At 39.2% G+C, this 21,361-nt stretch overlaps 1 protein-coding gene across 1 annotated transcript in view; it reads right to left on the bottom strand.

Annotated features, from left to right (window-relative positions):
* The window catches only part of RP1 (RP1 axonemal microtubule associated), a 306,195-nt gene that overhangs the window by 99,156 nt on the left and 185,678 nt on the right, over window positions 1-21,361 (bottom strand). The window contains exons 23-24 of the mRNA XM_064384191.1: window positions 12,380-12,438; window positions 12,012-12,056 (exon numbers count right to left, since the gene is read on the bottom strand). Of these exons, the coding sequence (XP_064240261.1) occupies window positions 12,012-12,056; window positions 12,380-12,438 (104 nt within the window). The remainder of the gene's footprint in view (window positions 1-12,011; window positions 12,057-12,379; window positions 12,439-21,361) is intronic.

Raw genomic sequence — 21,361 nt, 5'->3', positions numbered from 1 at the left:
GCTTCCTGCTGCGGTGATGCTGAGAGCACAGAAAGGCTGAGACAAGCAGAGCATGACAGGAACAACTCTGAAAAACATCTATGAGTTGTTTTATGGTTGGCTTAGTTAGAAAGACGAAATAAGTCTTCATTTTATTATTTTGTGCACTTCTTTGGGAAACTACACCATCAACCTGCAGCAGTGAATCCCTCTCACCCTGAGTCCACACCACACAGCCAAGCACAGCGAAGGACAAAGTCCTGCCAGTGAGAACTCTGTGCAGGGTGTGCACCTCTGCTCATCACAGGCTGTCCCTGGAGTGCACAGGCAATCTGAAGATGTTGTTACTGTTGTTTTCCAAGTCTCCATAAACCTGCTACCTTGTGAGCATTTTTCGTATTTCCAAAATGCGATTAAAACCACACTCCTCTGCCCACCAAGTTCTCAGCAATTCTTCCATTAAGATGCGATTTTCTTTTTAAAACAACAATACTGCTCCCCACCCGCCACTGTCCGTATATCAACTGAAACATCATTTTTAGATCTCTAAACAGTTTGGAACTTACGTTGAGTAAATTTTGCATAATGTCATCTTTGTTAAGAAAGATGGAGCCAGTACCTCAGTGCCAAAAGCCAAAGGACAGCAGAACTCAAAAGGGTGCACTCTGCTGCTTCTACCTTGCAGCCAGACAGCTTGCAGGAACCACAGTTCATGTGGGAAAGTAAGAAAGATGCAAATCTAAAACTATAATCCCATTGAGAATCCTGTCATAATTTAATTCTGACAGAAAACCTCACACCTGTGCTTTGATGCATACTTCAAGAAGTTAAAGTATCTCTGTCCTTTTTTGTAGGTCTTCTTTCTTATCTCATCCTTATCTCCTTCCCTGGTCATCTGGGCCTGCTCTCATGCTATCATGGGGAGAGGGACAGGAATAAGTTTGCATAGAGGCTTGGATTTCTTGTTTACTGAAATAGAGGCAAATAGCAAGAAACCACTAATTCATATAATATATCTGTGTTCCTCCTTTCTGGAAATAGCATGTCACCATGACATAGGCCTTAAGAGTGGAATAATTAATGAAACATCTTCTGCAGTTATTTTTATTCACTTTCGAGTTTTCCTAAGCATATTTTTTTCTTTTCTGAAACTGGAAAAAAAATAAATTTTACATGTCATGCTTTAAAAATCTAATCACTTAACTTCTCTAAGAGTGTTTCACTACCTAAAATACAAAATAATTGAGAACAGTTGTAGAAAATAACATAGAGGAACATTCTGAGTCTATATTTAAATTAAAAGTTCCACTGCCCTCTGAAATAAATTTATTTATAACAGGGCTAAAAATATGCTTACAGTCTTTGTATTGCTTGTATACGTGCCAAAATTACAAGTATTTGTAATTTTCTATTGCTAAATCTTCTTCACCAAAAAAATCAAAAGAATACAACTTCAGATATTTTATCTGTATGTTTATTTTTCTTTGCCTTATAGCTGTTGTCTATTCAATCCCAAAGACTCATATCAAAAAAATGTTGTCATCTGGTAATCCCTTTGGAAAATTAATTCTATTAGAGCTTTGAAAAGATAAAAGAAAATTCCATGTAATTGAAGTCTAAATATTTATCTTGCATTTACCAATGTTTTGAAAGGTTTATAAAAAGTTTGCTGACTATGCAATAAGCCGTTACTGACAATCTACCTCAGACTGTTCCCTTTCATTCTCTTTTCCAAGTTTAAATTGAGACATACTATAGCAATGTCTTTCACTTAAATAAACCCTACTGTAGATAAAAGAAAATTTTCTTGGAAACCACATCCTTAAAAGGCTTTTCTTTTGTGTTAAAAATACTCTTAAAGTAGTTTAGATATACTCTATGATCTCCAAATATTTCATAATAAATTCGGATTTCTTCTCAACAATGAAGTAAAGCCTAACAGGATCTTCCACATTTACAATGAGAAGTATGTGCTCTGCCACATCCATTCTCATGTAACTAGGTGCAATCAGTATAAGTACAACTGACCTAGAGAATTCCAAACTTCAGCCTACAGTTGTTCCTCAGTATCTGTGGAGGATTGGCTCCCATAGATACCGACACCAAGATACTCAAGTCCCTGATATACAATGGTGTAGTATTTCCATAAAACCCACATACATCCTTTACATACTTTAAATCATGTCTAGATTACCTCTAATACATAATACAATGTAAATACAATGTAAATAGTTGTTGTAATGTATCTTTTAGGTAATAATGACCAGAAAAAACAGTCTGTATGTGTTCAGTACAGACACAACCTTCCTTTTTAAAAATATTTTTATCTGCTGTTGGCTGAATCTACGAATGTGGAACATCAACTGTAATGCAGGACAACAACTGGAATTAAATTAATATCTGTTGGCAAGTTGACTTACAGATACTGTGTCCACATTATGCACAAGCATTGTGTTTAACATTCAAGAGACTCTAAGGGAACATGTGAGCTCAATGATCAAATCAAACTCGACACAGTTAATACATCTTACCTAGTACGGAATTTACTAATGATTCACTAGCAAGACACAGGATAAGCATTCTTCCCTTGCAGAGATCATAGTCCAGGGGTTGACAAACTATGGCCCATGGGTCAAATCCAGCCTGCCACCTCTTTTGTAATTAAGTCTCATTGGAACAAAGCCATGCTTATTTGTTTATGTGTCATACATGGGTGCTTTCACGCTACAACAGCAGAGTTGAGTAGCGCGACAGACCATGTGGCCTGAAAAGCCTAACCCAGGCTCATCAGTTGGCAGCATCTCTTCAGACGTCTGCAACTGCAACACTAACTAACGTTGTGGGAGAAACTCCAAGCAAAAAGTCACCTAGCTGAGTCACATCAACCCACTGAAAGGTGAAAGATAATAACAAATTATTGTTTTAAGCCACTGAGTTTGGGGGTGGTTTTTCACACAGCAATAGATAACCAGAACAGCTGCTGAAAGCATTTCACAGATAAGGGCTCTCCATTATCTTTTTACTTATAAATACCATTGGCATTTTTATCAGGATGTCTAGTTATTAGCATGTGTGCAAGGGGATTTGACTGAGTCACCTCTTTCATGTATCCCAGGTAGAGGAAAAAAATACGTTGTAGACCTGTCATTAACTGTTTCCTTCACAACGTTTTCTTACCAATTGGAAGTATTCTCAGGAAAGCATGGGAGAGTTATTTTGGTGAGCAAAGTTCCTACAGCTAGTGAAGTTCAATAGCCCTTCCTTAGATCGTAACATTTTTTTCTTTACCTAATTCTGCGTATTCTGTTACAGGGGTTACATACATTTGACTTCGTAGTTCAGAAAATTAACCCTGTTGTTGAATATAGAAACATCTGTGTCTAGACACGTTTTCAGTTACTTGGCAACTACCCACTGAATACTCAAAGAAATGCAGACAGGGTGCATGTAAATTAAGCTTTTAAATGCAATTAGTAGTTGGGCATACTAACACACATCTGCTTAAGTCGCTGCAGTGCAATCATCAAAACGATAGGACAGTCTGTTTGCTTCACTGGACAGCAAACGTGGTCGCATGACTCTTACCCTGACAGAGTAGGACATAAGAAGATTCAGTGAAAGCAAAAAAACCTAGTCTCTCTGCAGACTTCAGCCTCTCACTTCCCTGTCTATAATAATCAGGGGTAGATTGAGACAGCCCGAAAAGACCAAGAGCCCTGTGCATGAAATATTTGTTTGGCTCTTACTTGGAGAAGCTGAGTGTTGTGGCAGGGAAATAATGGAGGAGAACTGCAGGTGACTTGGGGGATAAAGCTCAAAAGTTGAATAGATCCACCCCCAAAAAAGCCCTGTGAGAATCCCCCAGATTTTAGGTGGTAAGGAGAGGTCAGAATAAATAAAACTTTCTCTATCATTACATCCATGCCGATGTAACATTACATATAGGTTGGTATGCCTGTTAAATGTTTAATCTAGCTCTTTTTATAATATTGATACCCACTGCCCATAACACCCACCTCCAAGTAGCCACTGGCCCCTCTACAGCCTCCCTCTCACACAGTGACATTCCCTGTGCCAACCTTCAGCTATCCCGAAAGCCTCCTTTCTTCCTCCAGGACTTGGACTAAAATCTTTCAGCCAAAATGTCCTCTCTTTCACCTCTCTCTTCTCTTATCTGGTGAACATCTTACTTCAAAGGTCACCTTCTCTAAGAAGCATTAGCAAACATCCTCCCTGTAACCAGAATGAACCACCCTCCCTCTCATGCCTATACTGGACCCTGGCACACTTCAATCTTTGGACGTGCAAACAGGTGCCTTGACAAATCTGGACACTCCCACGCAGACTGTAAGTCCCTGAAGGGCAAATTTTGGCCTTAAATGTCTCTGTATTCCCAGTGCCTAGTATAATACTTAGCACATAATAGTCTTTCAAAAAATGAATAAGTGATTTATAAAACATTTTAGGATACATTAAAATGTATTTTGAAATGTTTCCTTCCCAACGTTTTGCCCCAACGTTTTGAATATCTTGAAGGATATTCAAGATACTATTAAGATTGTTTCAGCACAATATATATTTTTAATTAACAAAAAACAAGTCCTTCTGATGATGTGTCATTAGTGTCATTTTTCATACAAAGGACAAGGACATTGTTATTTGCCTCATAATTGATCTTATTAGCACAAAGATAATGGAAACAAATATTGACCTTGTATGATCCACATTTTCAAGGTCATGTAAATATATTTAAATGAGATTTAGCAAAGGTACTGTAAACAAGACAGATTACTTTATTCTAATTTTTATTAATTTTATCTCCAAATAATTTTATGTATATAAATTCACTAGTCCTTCAATATACAACCTCATAAAAGGATCATGAGATTTTTTTTGAATTTTTAAGTGCTTTACAAATATTTTTATTCTTTCAAGAGACAAATATCATTAATCCTATTATACATGTAAAGCAATAGAGAAATTCTGTGCTGACTACCACAGGAGTTGGGACAAATTTGACACAGAATTAGAAACAGTTATGCTTCCTATAATAAAATGGTTTCAAACAGTGCTCAGTTTTCTCCACTTTAAGTCCAGAAAACAACCATAAAATATTATCAGAAATGAATCTGTTACCTATTTTATCTTGATATTGGTCTAGGATGAATCTCTTGTTATTCCTGTGATTATTTACCACCTATAATTGTATGATGGAGTAAAGGACACTCTACTTTACAGGGCTGAATAGAGAAGACCAAGAAGAGTGACAGAGTCAGCCGACAGGGTGGGAAGTGCTTGCTGTCGTACAAACACGTGCACAGTGAGACTGCAGCCGCAGTGCTCAAGACACAAGTGAAAAATACAGTTTAAAAGCTAATGTTTTCTGGATACATAAGATGTACTAGGCTCTGGCAAGGTGCTTTATGGATATTATTTAATTCTCACAATAATTCTAAAAGTTTCTACTATTACCTACATTTTATAGGAAAGAAACCAAGGTACAAAGAAATACAGTGATTTCCCAAGCCATGCAGTGAGTAAGTGGTGCAGTCAGGATTCAGAATCTGTGCTGCTAATCAGAACACTCAGCAGCCTCCTGCATGTGGCAGCTTGTTGTATCACGATTCAGGTAGGACAATTATACTTCAGTGCAGTTGACCATGCATCCCATGCCTCTCTATTTAGTACATTCAACTGCACCTCAAATCTTGACCCCTAACAGGGAGGAGAGTGTGACAGTTAAATATCCAATTCTTGCCAGGTGCCCTAGGTTCCCTGCGACCATTTTGACTGGATTCTAACAGCTCAGCCTTGGCATTTCCACCAAATTCCCTTTCAGCGTGTCCGTGATACTTCCTGCCAAACCTCTTCCACATCCCATTGCCTCTTTAATCACCCACCTTATCTTGGCTTACATGGAAGCCTTGACTTGCCTTCCTTTGACTACAGTCATCCCTCGGTGTTTCAGGGAGATTAGGTCCAGGACTCCCCTCATATCAAAATGCAAAGATGCTCATGCTCCTTATAGAAAATGGCATAGTTGGCCAAGAATAGTAGCTCACATCATAATCCCAGTGCTTTGGCAGGCCAAGGTGGGAGGATCAAGCCCAGCCTGGGCAATACAGTGAGACCTTGTCTCCACAAAATTTTTTTTGAAAAATTAGCTGGGCACGGTGGCATATGCCTGTGTCCCAGCTACACAGGAAGCAGAAGCAAGAGGATCCCTTGAGGCCAAGAGGTCAAGGCTGCAGTGAGCTATGATCATTCCACTGTACTCCAGCCTAGGTGACAGAGCAAAACCCTGTCTCTAAAAGATAAACTAACCAAACAAAAACAACAAAATGGCACAATATTTGCATATAACCTACGCACATCCTCCCATATACATTGAATCTTTAGATTACTTATAATACAGTATAAATGCTATATAAATAGTTGTTAATATTTCTTAAATGTGTATTACTTTCTGTTGTTATATTATTATTTTTTATTGTTTGGGTTTTTTCTGGAACTTTTCAATCTGTGGTTGATGGAATCTGGGGATATAGGACCTGCAGATACAGAAGGCTGACTGCATTTGCTAACAATTCCTGAGTGCGTTGTGTCCCAACATCCTAAGCAATCTACTAGGTTCAAATCTACTTTCAGACCCACATTACTGTATACTGATCATTAGGAGAGCAATTCATGATTCTCAATATATTTAGAATCCAAGTCTTGGCCTACGTATGCAGGTCTATGTGAGCCTATCCACTACCAATTCTACTGCTCTCATTATCTATTCCTGCATAACAAACCATCCTAAAACTTAATGGCACAAAACAATGACAGTCACTTCTTATGCCATTGAAACTACAGCTTGGTTCAGGCTTGGCATGGATTATCTCTGCTCCACATAGTATCAACTGGGGCAGTTCAACTGCGGCCAGGAGGATTTGCTTCCAAGATAGCTCTCTTAATGTGACTGGCAAGGCAGTGCTGGCTGCAAGCACAGCCAGGGGTCAAAGCAATGGCCTTTGTTCCTTTCCATGCAGACTTCTCCATGTGGTCCAGGCTTTCTCACAGGACAGTGGCTGGATTCCAAAGACTAACATTCCCAGAAAGTGAGCCACACAGGAGTGGTATCATCTTTTGACCTAATAGTGTACAGCAAAAATGTCACTTAGTATCATTTCTGCTTTGCACAATTAGTCAAGGCAGTTTCAAACGTCTGCCCAGGCTGAGTCCACCTTTTGATGAGTTCAGAAGAGCACAGAAAATGCTGTAGTTGCAGACATTTTTAGCAAACAGTCTCCCACATTCTCCTTCCCAGACTTTTCTGTCTCCATACCTCTCTGCACACTTTTCCAGCAGAACCACTATTTTCTAGGTCAGCAGTTCTCAATTGTGTGTGAGTTTGCCCCTTGGGGACGTTTGTTGCTGTCTGGAGATATATATATATATATATATACTTTTTTTTCTTTTGTCATCACAACTAGGTGTGTGCTGTTGCCATCCAGTGAGTGAGTAGAACCCAGGAAAGCTGCTAAACATCCTGTGATATTTATGAGTCCCCCACAACAAAAAATTATCCAAACTGAAATGTCAGTAGTCCCAAGGTTTAGAAAACTTGCTTCAGATTAATAAGACACACCCTGATTGAGTAAGTCTATTTCACCCCAAACCATCCTACGCTTTCTACGTATTATTTATAAACACAAAGTGGTTGAGGAGTAGGCTTCTGATGGTGATGCTTCTGCATGGCTGTGAGATATTTTAAGATGCTGAGAGTAACATATTACTGTTTCAGTGTCAAATCCATTCCGTTCCACTGCTATGTTGAGTTATGAGTATTTTGTCTCAAACCAAAAAAGGGTGTGAATCAAGGTTCTAGAATCAAACAAAAGCTAAACACTAGCTATGTAATGTAGAGAGCAAATGAAGCTAAAGCCAAGCCAGGGCATGGGTAGCATTGTCTTCCTGGTTGCTCACTTAATGCTTCCTGGCATGCCCATGCCAAAGGTTTTAGGCACCAAACAGTAAGTAACGGCAACATCTGGCCTCTGCTAGGAGAATTCCTCTCAGCTCACCCTCTCTCCTTTTGATTCTAAACTTGTTCACAGGTAGACCTCTCTTTTCCCACTTAGCCCTGCTGGAATTTGTTAACCTAGTTTCAGGCTCTAGATGTTGGGACTGACAAAGCAGTCCTGAAAATGGTTCCTCTGGCATCTCAGCTTCACAAATTATGCACACTCATCTGAAACAATGATTCCTGAGGCCTGCCCAAGCTCCCCGGTAACACAGCGTGTCTTCATACGCAGGAAATGAGGCTGACACCACAGGCAGAAGGCTCCTACACAGGAGGTAGGCTGCCACCTTGTTATTATCCACACCACCACAGGAAATGGTACCCTGAAGGATCAGAGAGGAAGGCAATACAGAGCCATCTATAGTTGATTCAGAATGCATGATGATGTCATAGAATGTGTTATGTTCTTAATCATGTTTAGCTGAGACTAATCATTAAATTTAATTTTCTTTCTTTGAGCAGACACTATTTGGACAGTGAGGCCAGCCAAGCATGTATAGGCAACAGAATCGAGAAGAGAGAAAAAACCTTTTAATAATCTTTACCACAGATAATCCACCACATTGTTAATGATCATACTACAAAGAGTTGGCATTGCCTATAAATAAGTAAGTGCTCGAAGGATTTTTAAATCGCTCAAGTCAGAAATCCTTGAGTGCACATAGGAAGCTGAGTCATTAAAATGAAACCATTTTGTATAACAGTTAAGAGCTAGTTCCAATATCGGTTCTTGCATTTACTAACTGCTTGACTGAAGACAAAGTTCTTACACTTCTGAGCCACAGTTTCCTGAGATGGTATTTTCTTTCTTCCTTTTTTTGAGACGGGTCTTGCTCTGTTGCCCAGGCTGGATGGAGTGCAGTGGCACTATCTCAGCTCACTGCAACCTCCTGCCCGCTGGGTTCAAGCAATATTCCTGCCTCAGCCTCCCTAGTAGGTGGGATTACAGGTGTGTGCTACCACACCCAGCTAATTTTGGTATTTTTAGTAGAGACTGGGTTTCACCATGTTGGCCAGGCTGGTCTCAAACTCCTGACCTCAAGTGATCCACCTGCCTCAGCCTCCCAAAGTGCTGGAATTACAGGCACGAGCCTTCGTGCCTGGCCCTGAGATGGTATTTTAAAAGCCATTTCACTATAATACAATGAGATTCTGGATAAATTACAAAAAAAAATTGTTTTTAGTACATTATTCTAATCTCAAGGAAATAAGAAAAATTATCCACTGCATATTAATAATAATAATAAAAGGGGTCACTAGCTGAAAGTGAGTGGTATGCACTCAGCAAACAAGAAGGCTAGGACTGCAGGTGTGATGGATGCCAACACTCCAAGCCAGGAGAATAAGCAGTGATGGCCACACAAGGGTGGGAGCTGGACCTGAGACTTTTGAAGTAAGCCAAAGGGGATACACCCTTAGTGAAAAGTTGGGCTCCATATAAGTGGTGGTAAAGGAGCTTAGCAAAAACCCAACCTGTCCCCACAAAGGTCTTGGGTGAAAAAAGAGTAATATAAAATATAATACCAGTAATAATCTCCCCTAACACTTAAAAACATCCTTTCACTTGGATCAGAAACAAGGCTGAAAGCTAAATCTAGCTTAATAAGTTAAAATATATATATAACAAAATGAATCCAAAAATACAGAAGATAAATACTCTCTCATGAACACATTTTTAGTGACTGGGGGCAGTGGGCAGTGAAACTCAGTTCCTCTAAAGCAAGAACAGTACAACCTCTGAAGTCTAACCACTTGCATTCAAATTCTAAATCTGTTTGTGTGACTTTAGGCAAGTTATAAAAACCTCTCTGTCTTTTAGTTTCATCACCTGTGAAGAGGAATAACGATACAACCTACCCCATAGGGTTATCGTGAAGATGAAATATATACATTTATCTGGAACACTTAGACTACACAACAAATAATATACACATTCACTATTAATGTTACCATCACTGCTTCTATTTCATGTTGTACCAGGGATCTAGATGCATATTAGGACAAGGAAAGGTGTCATTATTCACATATGATAGGGCCTTCATGGATCATTCAAATTGTATCTTGAAAAAATTTCTTAGAATTATAATTAAAATTTTTTTATTATAGAATTAATAAAATTTATTGGAAATAATGAGAGAGTTTAGCATAGTGGCTGGATATAAGAGCAATATGCTGAAGGCCCTGAGAACAATGAGGAAATTCAATCCAGCAATGGATACTGAAAATATTCTCTCATAAACAAGTTCAGTCTAACTCAGTAATGTAGTTAGTTTTGCTATGAAGAATGATTTTACCTATATGAATTACAAATATTTAGGATTACATAAGGTGTCAAGGTTTAGAAAACATGTCCTAGATGATTGTGGGAATTCATTAAACATGGCTAGGAGTTAGTAATGGTGCATAATTGTATTTAGTGTTAATCACCTCAAAATGAAAGAAAAATTATCTTGATTGAGTCCTTCTTTTTCCTTTTCTCCTTTAAATAGCATTTTGGTCTACTTTCTTCCCTCTGAAGCTACATAGAAAGGTATAAATGACATACATGTGCTTCATTTACTTTCAAAATCTAAGACTCATGTTTGCTTTTCAACACTCTTAACCACGATGTAACACTGCCTCAGTAGGTTATACTGCTTAACCTCTCAAGGTTCTTTCCATGCCATAAATTAGCCCATTCACATAACTATGAGACCACTAATGTATTTCCAGAATCATATCCTAAGAAATATTAAAGGTTGCATTCTTCAGAATTTAAAAATGAAATAACAGAGGACCATTCACAATGACAGTGCCTCATGAACTAACTAAACTCATTAGTCTTTGACTAATCCACTTTTCAACTATAAAAATTAAGACAACAGAAATAATTAATTATAAGCAAGTATTCTAAAATAGCTTATTTTAATCAAATTGCATTTGATGAAGTATATCTAACGGAGTCCTAGCTCAACACACCTTCCTTGTACATGGCAACTTCATGTTTGACATCACTGATGTTGATTACATGGCCTACATCACAAACAAAGGACTTCTGACATCAGCCTTAATTATAGCCTTCATTTTAAAACTATTAGCCTTTATTACAACCACATATGCCCCACCAAGTTCTGGTATTAATGGATAATTTTTCTACTTAGAATGTCATTTCAAGCCTTATTACTTGATGATTTATTGTAAGACACAGACCCCTTGAGGTCCCTTAAAATTATTAAGAAATTCTGGAACATTAGTAAAATTATGAACCATACTAAGTAAGAGGCTGACATATGAACAGACTTTTCCTTATAAAATAAATAACAAAAACTAAACCGAAACACAATTTCTAATAGAAATAGATGAAAATGCTAATTTTAGCTTGAACTGTTTATGTCTCAGTAGCCATCTTCATCATAACAGGATTTCATGAATAAAATGTTAGCACTAACTTTTGACTAGTTTCAAACTACTGTACAAAGTACACCCATTTTCAAAAACATAGAGATGTGTTAACCTGGTATGCATATTAGTCAACAGTATTTATCCATTTCATTCAGATCAACTTTAAAATGTAACATATTAATACTATAATTACAGATTGATTTAAAGAGGATCTAATAGAAAAAGATAATTACAAAAGACTTTAAAAGAAAACTAAGAAAAATATGCAAATAAGCTTTTTAAAAGTACAATTAAAAGAAATTAATATAATTTAACCATTTGGAAAATAATTATTTTCCCCATATATTAAAATTATTGAAGGGAAGCATTAAAGAAAAAAAGCATTTGGGGCTAAAGTTGCTGTTAGTCTCTTCATAAATCAACTATAATTTAATGCTTATTCCTGTGTTCATTTTAAGTATTTTTCAATAAATAGTTAAACTCAATAAGAATGTACTATAAAAAATGTGTAAGGTTGGTAATCTTGAAACAGAAATGGATTATTGCAGATGATTAAAAGATGAAACGTAGCAACAACATTTACCATTTGCTTCCTCTTGTATTTTAGGTTGATGATTTATTTGCATTTCTGCAAAGATAAAAGTGAAGTGCAGTTAATAATAGATCTGTCTGATGACATTGTAAGTGGGAAAAGAAGAAACGTGAGTTTAACTCTTTAACAGTGGCAAACCCTATGTTGATTTTTAACTTTAAGTAGGGCATATAACAATTCTAAGACACAGCTTTACATATGTTTTTATTTTTACTGTAAGGAGCACTATAAATCCAACAATACAAGATAAATGATCAAAGGGATGTTCTGAGGAAAACTGGGGAATATTGTTCCATGATATCCAGATGTAAGAAAATCAACTTGTACTTTCTTCTACTGATGGTTTCATTAATCCTCACCTTGAAGATGAAGTTCAATTTCTGAATGAATTATGCCCTGAGACATGAAAGGAAGCCATCTGAGAAAAAAGAGAGAGAGAGAGGGAGAGAGAGAAAGGAAGTGAGAAGAGAAAAAAGACAAAATTAGTTTCTGATTTTCTCTATTTTAGAATAAAGTTGATTCTGCACTAATTTTGCACACTAAATGTTAACTATAAAATTACTTTGTATATAGTTAAACACAATCCATCCTATTACATACTCATCATACCACTAAGAATGGTATCATACCTGTAGCACGAAGAAGGAAATCGATATGTTGCTAACCCTGCTAACCACCCACCTCTCCAGGTTTGTCAGTCCTCTCTCACTATCACCTGTAAAAGTAACGGGGCTCCAGCAGAGCACTCCCAGTCCCAAGCTGGAGCAAAGGGCAGGAATGGGTTTAAGATTTTGAGCGTGGTACCTCGGCCAGTCTAGAAAGTATGGCCTGTACATTGGTTGCAGGGAAACTTGGCACAGAAAAGATAGACTCCCTATTTTAATATCTCCTCTGTGAGAGTTTCTGTCTTGCTTTCACCTGGCTTCCTCTAAAATCGCTTTCTCAGTGTCTGCAAAAACAATATTATCATAAACACTGGTAAAAATATTACCATGTTGGAAAACACCCTTAGGGTGAGCTAACAGCTAATCCTGGCAGCTTTCCCCTAAACCACGTAAAAAGACTGGACTCAGAAAAGCAGCTTTACCATTTACTAGCTTTCTGATCTCACCCTCTTGAAGCTTACTTTCTTTGACTAAATTACTTGCCTCATAGCACTGTTGTGAAGCTGAAATGAAAAGTCAAGTATAAGCATTTTTTTGTAGTATTACATGGTATATCAATTTTATTATTATACCACAAAAACCATGGTTATTGCTATCCCACACACTTACACATACTCTCATTCCTTCCATCCTTCCATCTATCCATTCAATAGATACTTAGGAAGTGCCCTGTGTGTGCAGGCATTTTCCTAAGTGCTGGGGCTACAAGAAGAACAAAAGAGAGAAGAAGCCTGACCTGAGGAGCTTCCAGTGTAAAAGAAGTAAACAGATGTGTAAAGATATAAAAGTAACAAAGTGTGGTGAGTGACTTAAATACAGATGTTACAGGAGCAGAAAAAGAGATTGACCAACTCAACGACAGGAATGGGGAAGTGTAAAGGAACGAAGAACAAAAAAATTCAACAAAGAGGTGATACTTGAGCTGAAGGTTGGACAATAAGTAGATCAGGAAGGGCACCGTAGAAAGAGATAACAGCACTAGCAAAGGTACAGAGTCCAGTGAGATTCCATATGGCTGACGCACAGGAGGCTGCTGGACAAGACGGGGTAGGGGTAGGGGTTGTGTGTGGGTTACTGAAGGATCTGAGAATGTCAAGGAACTTAGATTCTGAGCTATAGGACTGATAGCACCACACGGCAGGCCCACAGCTCAGCCAGGGCCTAGCAAACACGTTCTTCTCTGCTCCTCACTGGCCTTCACTGTGTTCTCAGCTGGTGCTGTTGTATCCGAGTTTACCTAACTCTTGGCCATTCCCTGGTGCCTGGAGCCCTGTAGGCTTTCATGGGTATATTTACTGGTGAGTTGACAAAAGATGTGTCCCCTCTCCCAGGAGATCTTTCCTGAAGCCACAGATTGGGAAACTAATTTTCCTGTACACCTTTCACAAGGCATGTGACATTAACTCACATTTGCTACCAACAGTACCTACACAAAGGATACAGAATTAAATGTACATAAATGTATGATGGTAAAACAGTTACTGCTGCATTTTCTGACTGCCAAACACAGTGCCTTGTACATAGATGGTGTTACAGAAAATATATTTGGGGTGACTGTCAGTCAACCAACAACCATCCTACTTTGCTCAGATGTGCCATACAACAGTGGGCCTTGGATAGTGTAGCAAGTTCTTGCATTAGGACAAGGAAATTCCCCCAAAGCCAGTGAATAAATGGGAGAATTGGAGCAGTGTGGCTTGAGAGGTGCAATGATGACACTAAAGGAGTGGAGTAAAAAGCCAGCAGGAGAAGGTTGCTTGGCCAAGAACACTATCCATTCTCTGCAGCCATCAGCTAAAGAATGCCTAAAGCCCTAGGTCACCAAGAGGCTCCCTTTCACTGTCCTAGCTAGGAAACACAGGCCAAGGGAAAACAATCTCTTAGTCTTTTAAGATTAGGCAACTATGGAATGTGTTGGGGTGCTCCTGCCCTAAAACATGTAGTGTGTTTTGCTGGGGGAAGATGCATAACAAGGTAAGGAGTAGTACAGAATATATTTAGCCTGAGATATATTTTAGATTTGGCATGCATTCACATTGAAAATGGCGGAAGAAATATTTGAAGATTCTATGTCTCTGTCCCATCCCAAAAAAATGAGCAAGACTCATCCCTGCACCTCATTCTGTCAGTTTCCCACTGTCACTACTTGTCACTTTCGCACCAAAGAATGGCGTAAACTGACAAAGAAGAGCACAGAAATCTGCAGCAGCACAAATACATGCTCAGAATAGCAAGAAATGATTAATAGTGGCCTCTTTCAGGAAAAAAAAATCAGTAAAGTTTAATGATTGCTCACTGCCTCATAATTTTTATTATTCCCTTCTCCCTATAAAAATTGTATTTTACATTTCTGTACTTTATCAAAATTTCAACATCTTTTTTATCTATATCATTTATTATCTCCCCCCTTTTCCCAGAAAGGGAAAATAAAACCATTTGTACACAGGCTGAATTATTTTGAAAATAAATAAATGCATAAATTATTTGTAATGAGATATCTGAGTATGTTACAGAGGGAACTCATGCAAAGATTAGGTGACCTCTAAGGTTTCTTCCAACTTGGGATTCCATTATGTTTTCTATCCATCATCCTTACTCCTCTACCTCCCTCCCTTCCTTTCCCCATTCCTATCTACAAATATTTGCTAAATCCATATTTGGTACAAGAAACCATACTGAACAATAAAGATAAATGTATGAGACCCTACCCTTAAGAAGCATATCATCTGGTACCTGAGACAAATGTGTTCACAAACGATGGCAGTGGATGACATTAGGTAGCAAGCACTGCACAGAGGTCTACGTCAAGCCCTGGAGGAATTTGAAGAGGGTAAGGATGAGCACACTTCTGGCTGGGCAAGCAGAGAAAGCTTTATGGCATGGAATAACATTTTATCCTGGGTCTGAGGGATAAGAATTTCAATAAGCAGAAGAAAGATTAAAATGAGCTAAAACAAGTGAGGGAAAAGGCTAGCAATATCCCTGGAGAATGTCTAGGGACAGAAGCAAAATGTACTCTACTGGGGAGAACTGGAAGAAAAGCCTAGAAAGGTAAATGGCCAAGGTAGGGGGATAATTCATTTTTAATTCACCACAAACTAACACCTTCAGACAGAACTGGCCTAGGTGTAAAAGTTCTCTTGTCAACTGTACTTACACAGAAGAAGGATGCTGTTCAAACAGGGCTGCCCCTGCTTCTTTTCCTGACCCTCTCCACAAATGATACACTCAGCTCGTGATTTACTCACCAACTCACTAATTTAGCACACAATTCCTGAGCACCTACTATGTTCTACGTATTTGTCCTGCGGACACTGAAGGCCTTGATACAACCTCCTAAGAGCATGTGCATCGTGTTCGATTTTCTTGGAATAACCACAAGAGTTGCCACAAGACGATTAAGCAATTATAACAATGGGATGGTAGAGGGGCGATTTTTCAGCCTTGCTTCCACTTAAGAATCTCATGCATGGAGATGTGGCCCTCCTGGTGTGTGAGGCTGCAGTGACAGAAGCAAAAACTCCCCTCTCTGACAGGCTGTCAAGGAGGAGCCCCCTTGTGGTTGTGATTGGTCAACTAGCCCTTCAGCTTTCAAGACTGAGATCCTGAGACAAATGAATCACGTTTTGCTTAAAAATCTATACCAGTGGGACATGGCTTTTTTTTTTTTTTTTTAACTCATGGTAATTCTAAGAATCACTCGTTGGCTCTTTGTTATCATTAACACTTAAAAATGAGAATTAAGTGGCAATTTTGTTTATATATGTCTTAGTAAAGTTAAGATACAATTGAACCTTTTAAATTTTGTGTCCTAATTCCAAATCTGTCCTTTAATATGATTTCCATTTGGGCTTATAGTGTCTTGATTAATACATGCACTTTGGTTTAATTTATTGCACATGTAAATTTAACCTATTCTATTTCAGAAACAATGATATGAGCTGAAAGTAAAAATATAAGACATCAGCCCAACCTTGAGGAAAAGTGTACTGGGCTAGAGAAGTAGGATAGACACATGAACACACACACATAATATAATGTAGCAAATGTGAGTTAATGTCACATGCCTTGTGAAAGGTGTACAGGAAAATTAGTTTCCCAACCTGTGGCTTCAGGAAAGATCTCCTGGGAGAGGGGACACATCTTTTGTCAACTCACCAGTAAATATACCCATGAAAGCCTACAGGGCTCCAGGCACCAGGGAATGGCCAAGAGTTAGGTAAACTCAGATCTGGTGTGAAGGCCAGTGAGGAGCAGAGAAGAACGAGTTTGCTAGGCCTTGGCTGAGCTGTGGGCCTGCGTGTGGCCAAGGCCAGTTTTTGGCTGCAAGAGTTCCCCCAGAGTGTGATCTCAAGGATGCATGCAAGGCCTTTAGTTTGGCTTGCCGGAAGGCCTGCCTCCCATGATTTTTTCAGTGGAACAACAGACTCTTTTTTTTCAACAATTAGTAAGAAAGTGCTGAGGGCTGTGAAAAGGGTGTGGGTCTGAAGTGGAGGCAGAACTCCACCTACCACAGGTATTCGGGATTTGACGATAGACTGTTCTTTCCGTAGTGGAAAGCTTTTAAAGTCTTCTTTTCTTACACTTTGCACAAAGGAAATAATCTCAACGTTTCTCAAAAAAAAAAAAAAAAAAAAAAATTAAAAGTCAAGAATCCTGAATAGAAATGAGATGGGAACACTTGAAAGGTGTTAGCTGCAATGTCAACTCTACGGAATGCTGTGCAGCAGCTCGTCCTTACAACTCAGGTGAGTGTGCCTCAGGGTCACTCCACCATCTGACCACAATTTGGTTTTGGGAGGACAAAGCTGGTCATGCTCCCCTGCCTTGACAAGTCAAGTTAGATTGTTTTAAAAATATCAGGTATTCGTAATTATTTGCATTTAACTTTTCGATTTCTGCATCTATAAATTCTCTTTCTATTTAGAATTTCCCTAGGTAGGGCCTTTATTTTAAATAATTTGCTTCTGCAAGCTCATGTAAATGTCATTTTTCAAACCAGTCAGGAGTGATGGAAGGAAACACTGAGAGACTTTTGGCACTCCTTGTCTCCAGGCCCTCCTAGGCCAAGTAGGTTATCAAATATATATTGTAAATGGCATTGTTTCTATCAAAAGGTAGATGCTAACTTATTTTTAATGATCTCACATTAAAGTCAAGGCTCATATATATACACACATGTACACAATATTTCAAGTTTGGTAACAGAAAAATCTGGAGATTCCCTAATTTAATACTAAACAGTACATTACAGAATCCACTCAGAAAGTATACTGGATTAAATAGTGTTCCTCCGAAATTCATGGCCACCTAGAACCTCAGAACATGACCTTGTTTGGAAATAGGGTTTTTACCGACGTAATTAGTAAAGATGAGGCCATACTGGAGTAAGATGGGCCTCGTCCAGTGACTACAGTGTCCTTACAAAAACGCAAGAAACACAGACACACAAAGGAATATAACCACGTGACAATGGAGCAGAGGCCGAAGCAATGCAGTTGGAAGCCAGGGAAAGCCAGGGATGGTCAGAACCCAGCAGAAGCTGGGAGGGTGAGGAGGACCTGTTTCCCAGGCCTTCAGAGACAGTGAGGCCCGATGACACCAGGACTGTGGATCACTGGCCTCCAGAACTGCAAAAGGATACATTTCAGTTGTTCAGTGCTATCAAGTCTGTGGCAATTTGTTATGGCAGCCACAGGAAGCTAATACAAATGGTAAACAAAAATATTTGCATTAATTCATAAAGTCAGTTGAATGTCTGCCTTATTCAAATACAAATTTTGCTTGCTGCAAACCTCAAATAGCCAAACCTGCAGTGTAAATGGTAGAAATTTAGTGGTGTACACCCCTATCTATACTAAATGTACAAAAGACAGAAAAATAATACCTTCAGGCATAGAATAAAATAAAGGCATAAGGATGTGGGTGTTCAGTTGAAGAGGGGAAAAGGAAGGAGGATGCATGCACTCGCAGGCAGCCTCTGTGATGCACAGACGCAGTCTCCTCCCGCGGCTCTGCTTTGTGTCTCACCTAAGCATTTCCCCCAAGCCCACAAAAGGAACAAGCATGTGGTGGTCTTTCTCTCTGCCCTAATTCAGCTGTGCTGTAAATTCTCGTTCTGTGAGGAAGCTCTAAGGAGCACAATCGAGATTTTCTTTCCTTTTCTCTTCTGTGATGTGCACCTGAGCATTTTGGCCGCCTGCACCCCAGAACTAACTAGCCACGATGAACAGACCCAGCATCACACCCTACCCAACTCCCCGCCCCAGGACTGTCCAGTCCAGCTCCTGCGTGTACCCACGGCTTTCCTTTCCCCTCAGAACAGCCTTCCAGGCCCTGTGGACACTCACCTTGACCTCACATGCACAGAAAAGGCTCTGGGAGCACAGAAGTAACTATAAGCGGCTTCAGAATGGCCTTAATCTGCAGTAGAAAGGAAGCTGCTGTGCCCCGAGTTCTATTCCTGGTGCCACACTCTTCTGCTTCCTTAATAATAAGGGAAGTAGGACCTGCCCGATCTCTTTATAGCTACAGAATAGTAAAGAATTATTTTTGCAACTTATTTTCTTCATCAGGGTATTGTATGAATGAGCACTAGCCACCATTTCTTTAGGACCTACTATGTGCAGCGTATTAAATACTAGCATTTAATATGTCATATCTGTTACATTATTTTTTATTGTTCAATATATTTTGTAACTAAAATTCTTTCAGATGCAACCCATTGAAATTATAATAATTAAGCTATCACTTCTGTTCCTTCTTCCAAAGGAGGCCATGGTGGCACAGCACAAACAAAAAGGAAGGTAGTGCAGGGGCCCGGCATCATGGCTCATGTCTGTAATCCCAACATTTTGGGAGGTCAAGGCAGGTGGATTGCCTGAGGTCAGGAGTTCGAGACCAGCCTGGCCAACATGGTGAAACTGTCTGTACTAAAAATACAAAAATTAGCTGGGCGTGGTGGTATGCGCCTGTAATCCCAGCTTCTTGGGAGGCTGAGGCAGGAGAATCGCTTCAACCCATGAGATAAAGGTTGCAGTGAGCAGAGATCAAGTCATTGCACTCCAGCCTGTGTGACAGAGCAAGATTCCCTCTCAAAAAGAAAAAAATAGGAAGTGCAGGAAATGATGGATGACAACATGAAATGTATGTGTAGACACGAACGTGGCAGTGAATGCATCTAAATTATGCACCAGGAAATTTCATATTTAAACAAATCAGCTAAATTAATGTGACAAAGTATATCAGAACATAAAATGAAAGTGCTGGATGTAACACTCTCTACCTCTTCTGATACGTGGAATAAAACAGAGCTGCCACCAGTGCCCCAGAGATGCCTGTGAGCTGTGGGTGGGAGCAGGCTGGGAAATGACACCCAAGTCCTCTTTAGTGCTACGTGTTACTCATCATATGGGGGTGCCTGTGCTGTGCTAAGTTCTGAGTACACATTGGGAGAAGAGAAAAATTCTTTCTTGTTTGGCCAATTAAGTCATCCTACAGGCCAAATTGGAATTGGAACTTGAAGGATAGACAGGATTATAATGGGGAGAACAGAGCAATGAAAGGCCCTCCTGGGTGAAGAATAGCACTCCAGGGGACAGAAGCAGAGTGGAACAGAACTTGTTTAGTTAATGATAGGGGTCTAATTTCACTAAGATCTTGCAAGAGGACAGCTATACAAACAAATTGGAGGGGGAAATACAGAGTCAGATGTTGTAAAGCCTTGAATGGAAGTTCTGTTTTGTTTTGCTTTTTTGGTAGGCAATGGGGATTACTGAAGGTTTTTAAGTAGGAGGTTGATGTGGTTAAAATGTAGCTTTTAGAACATTATTTTCCACCACATTTTTTCTTGAAAACTTTTTAGGCAAAACTATACAATAAAATACTAAAAAATGAATTCAAAATAAAACAAAGGAGAAATCAGAGAAGAAAAGATAAAGTCAGAATGACGCTAGTAAGTACCATAGAAGGGCTAGCTTGGAAGGTGGGCAGGAAAGCTGGGGAAGAAAGACACGGAAGACAATTGGAAGATGACTGCGATGAGCTGGTCTTGAGGAACCAAGGGCATCAATCAGGGCAGAGGTAGCAGTAAGAGGAAAGAAAGGATTAATTAAGCAGACACTCTGAACAAGGAATTGACTGAATTTAATGGCTAAAAGGCAAAAAAGAAGAGGGTCACTGTGGCTCTCACAGCTCCTGTGCACCTGCAGACAGCTCCACTCATCTTGGGTGTTTGCAGTTTTTAGTGGCATGCCTTTAGGATTTTTAGGTGAATTGCCTCATTATTTTTTGCTTTTTGCTTAGTACTTGAAGCTGCAATTTTCTTGGCCAAATCCAGACCCCTGAATTTTCCCTTACCCCTGTTTTGCCTGTACTTTGTTATCTCATTTCCTGTTGATTACCTATTTGGAAAAAGAGGCTACAGGCAGCCCTCGATATTGAAGATTCAAATTTGCAAAATGGAACCCCAAGTTTCTCATTCCCATGTCCAAACAGATTGGGCTTCTACTCAGTTCGTGAATCTGGGTCCCAGCCTCTTCCCTGTAACCAGAGACCAAGCAAAAATAAACATGATTGCCCATCTAGCCAAAGCTAAGCATTTTCTTGAGAAATAGCAGGGCTCAGTAAAGAGCCAACATGGTGAAACCCTGTCTCTACTAAAAATACAAAAATTAG

Source organism: Aotus nancymaae, unplaced genomic scaffold (assembly GCF_030222135.1).
Source record: "Aotus nancymaae isolate 86718 unplaced genomic scaffold, 86718_ANA_hifiasm-v0.15.2.pri h1tg000036l, whole genome shotgun sequence".
NCBI lineage: Eukaryota > Metazoa > Chordata > Mammalia > Primates > Aotidae > Aotus > Aotus nancymaae.
This window is presented reverse-complemented; position numbering and strand designations above follow the sequence as displayed.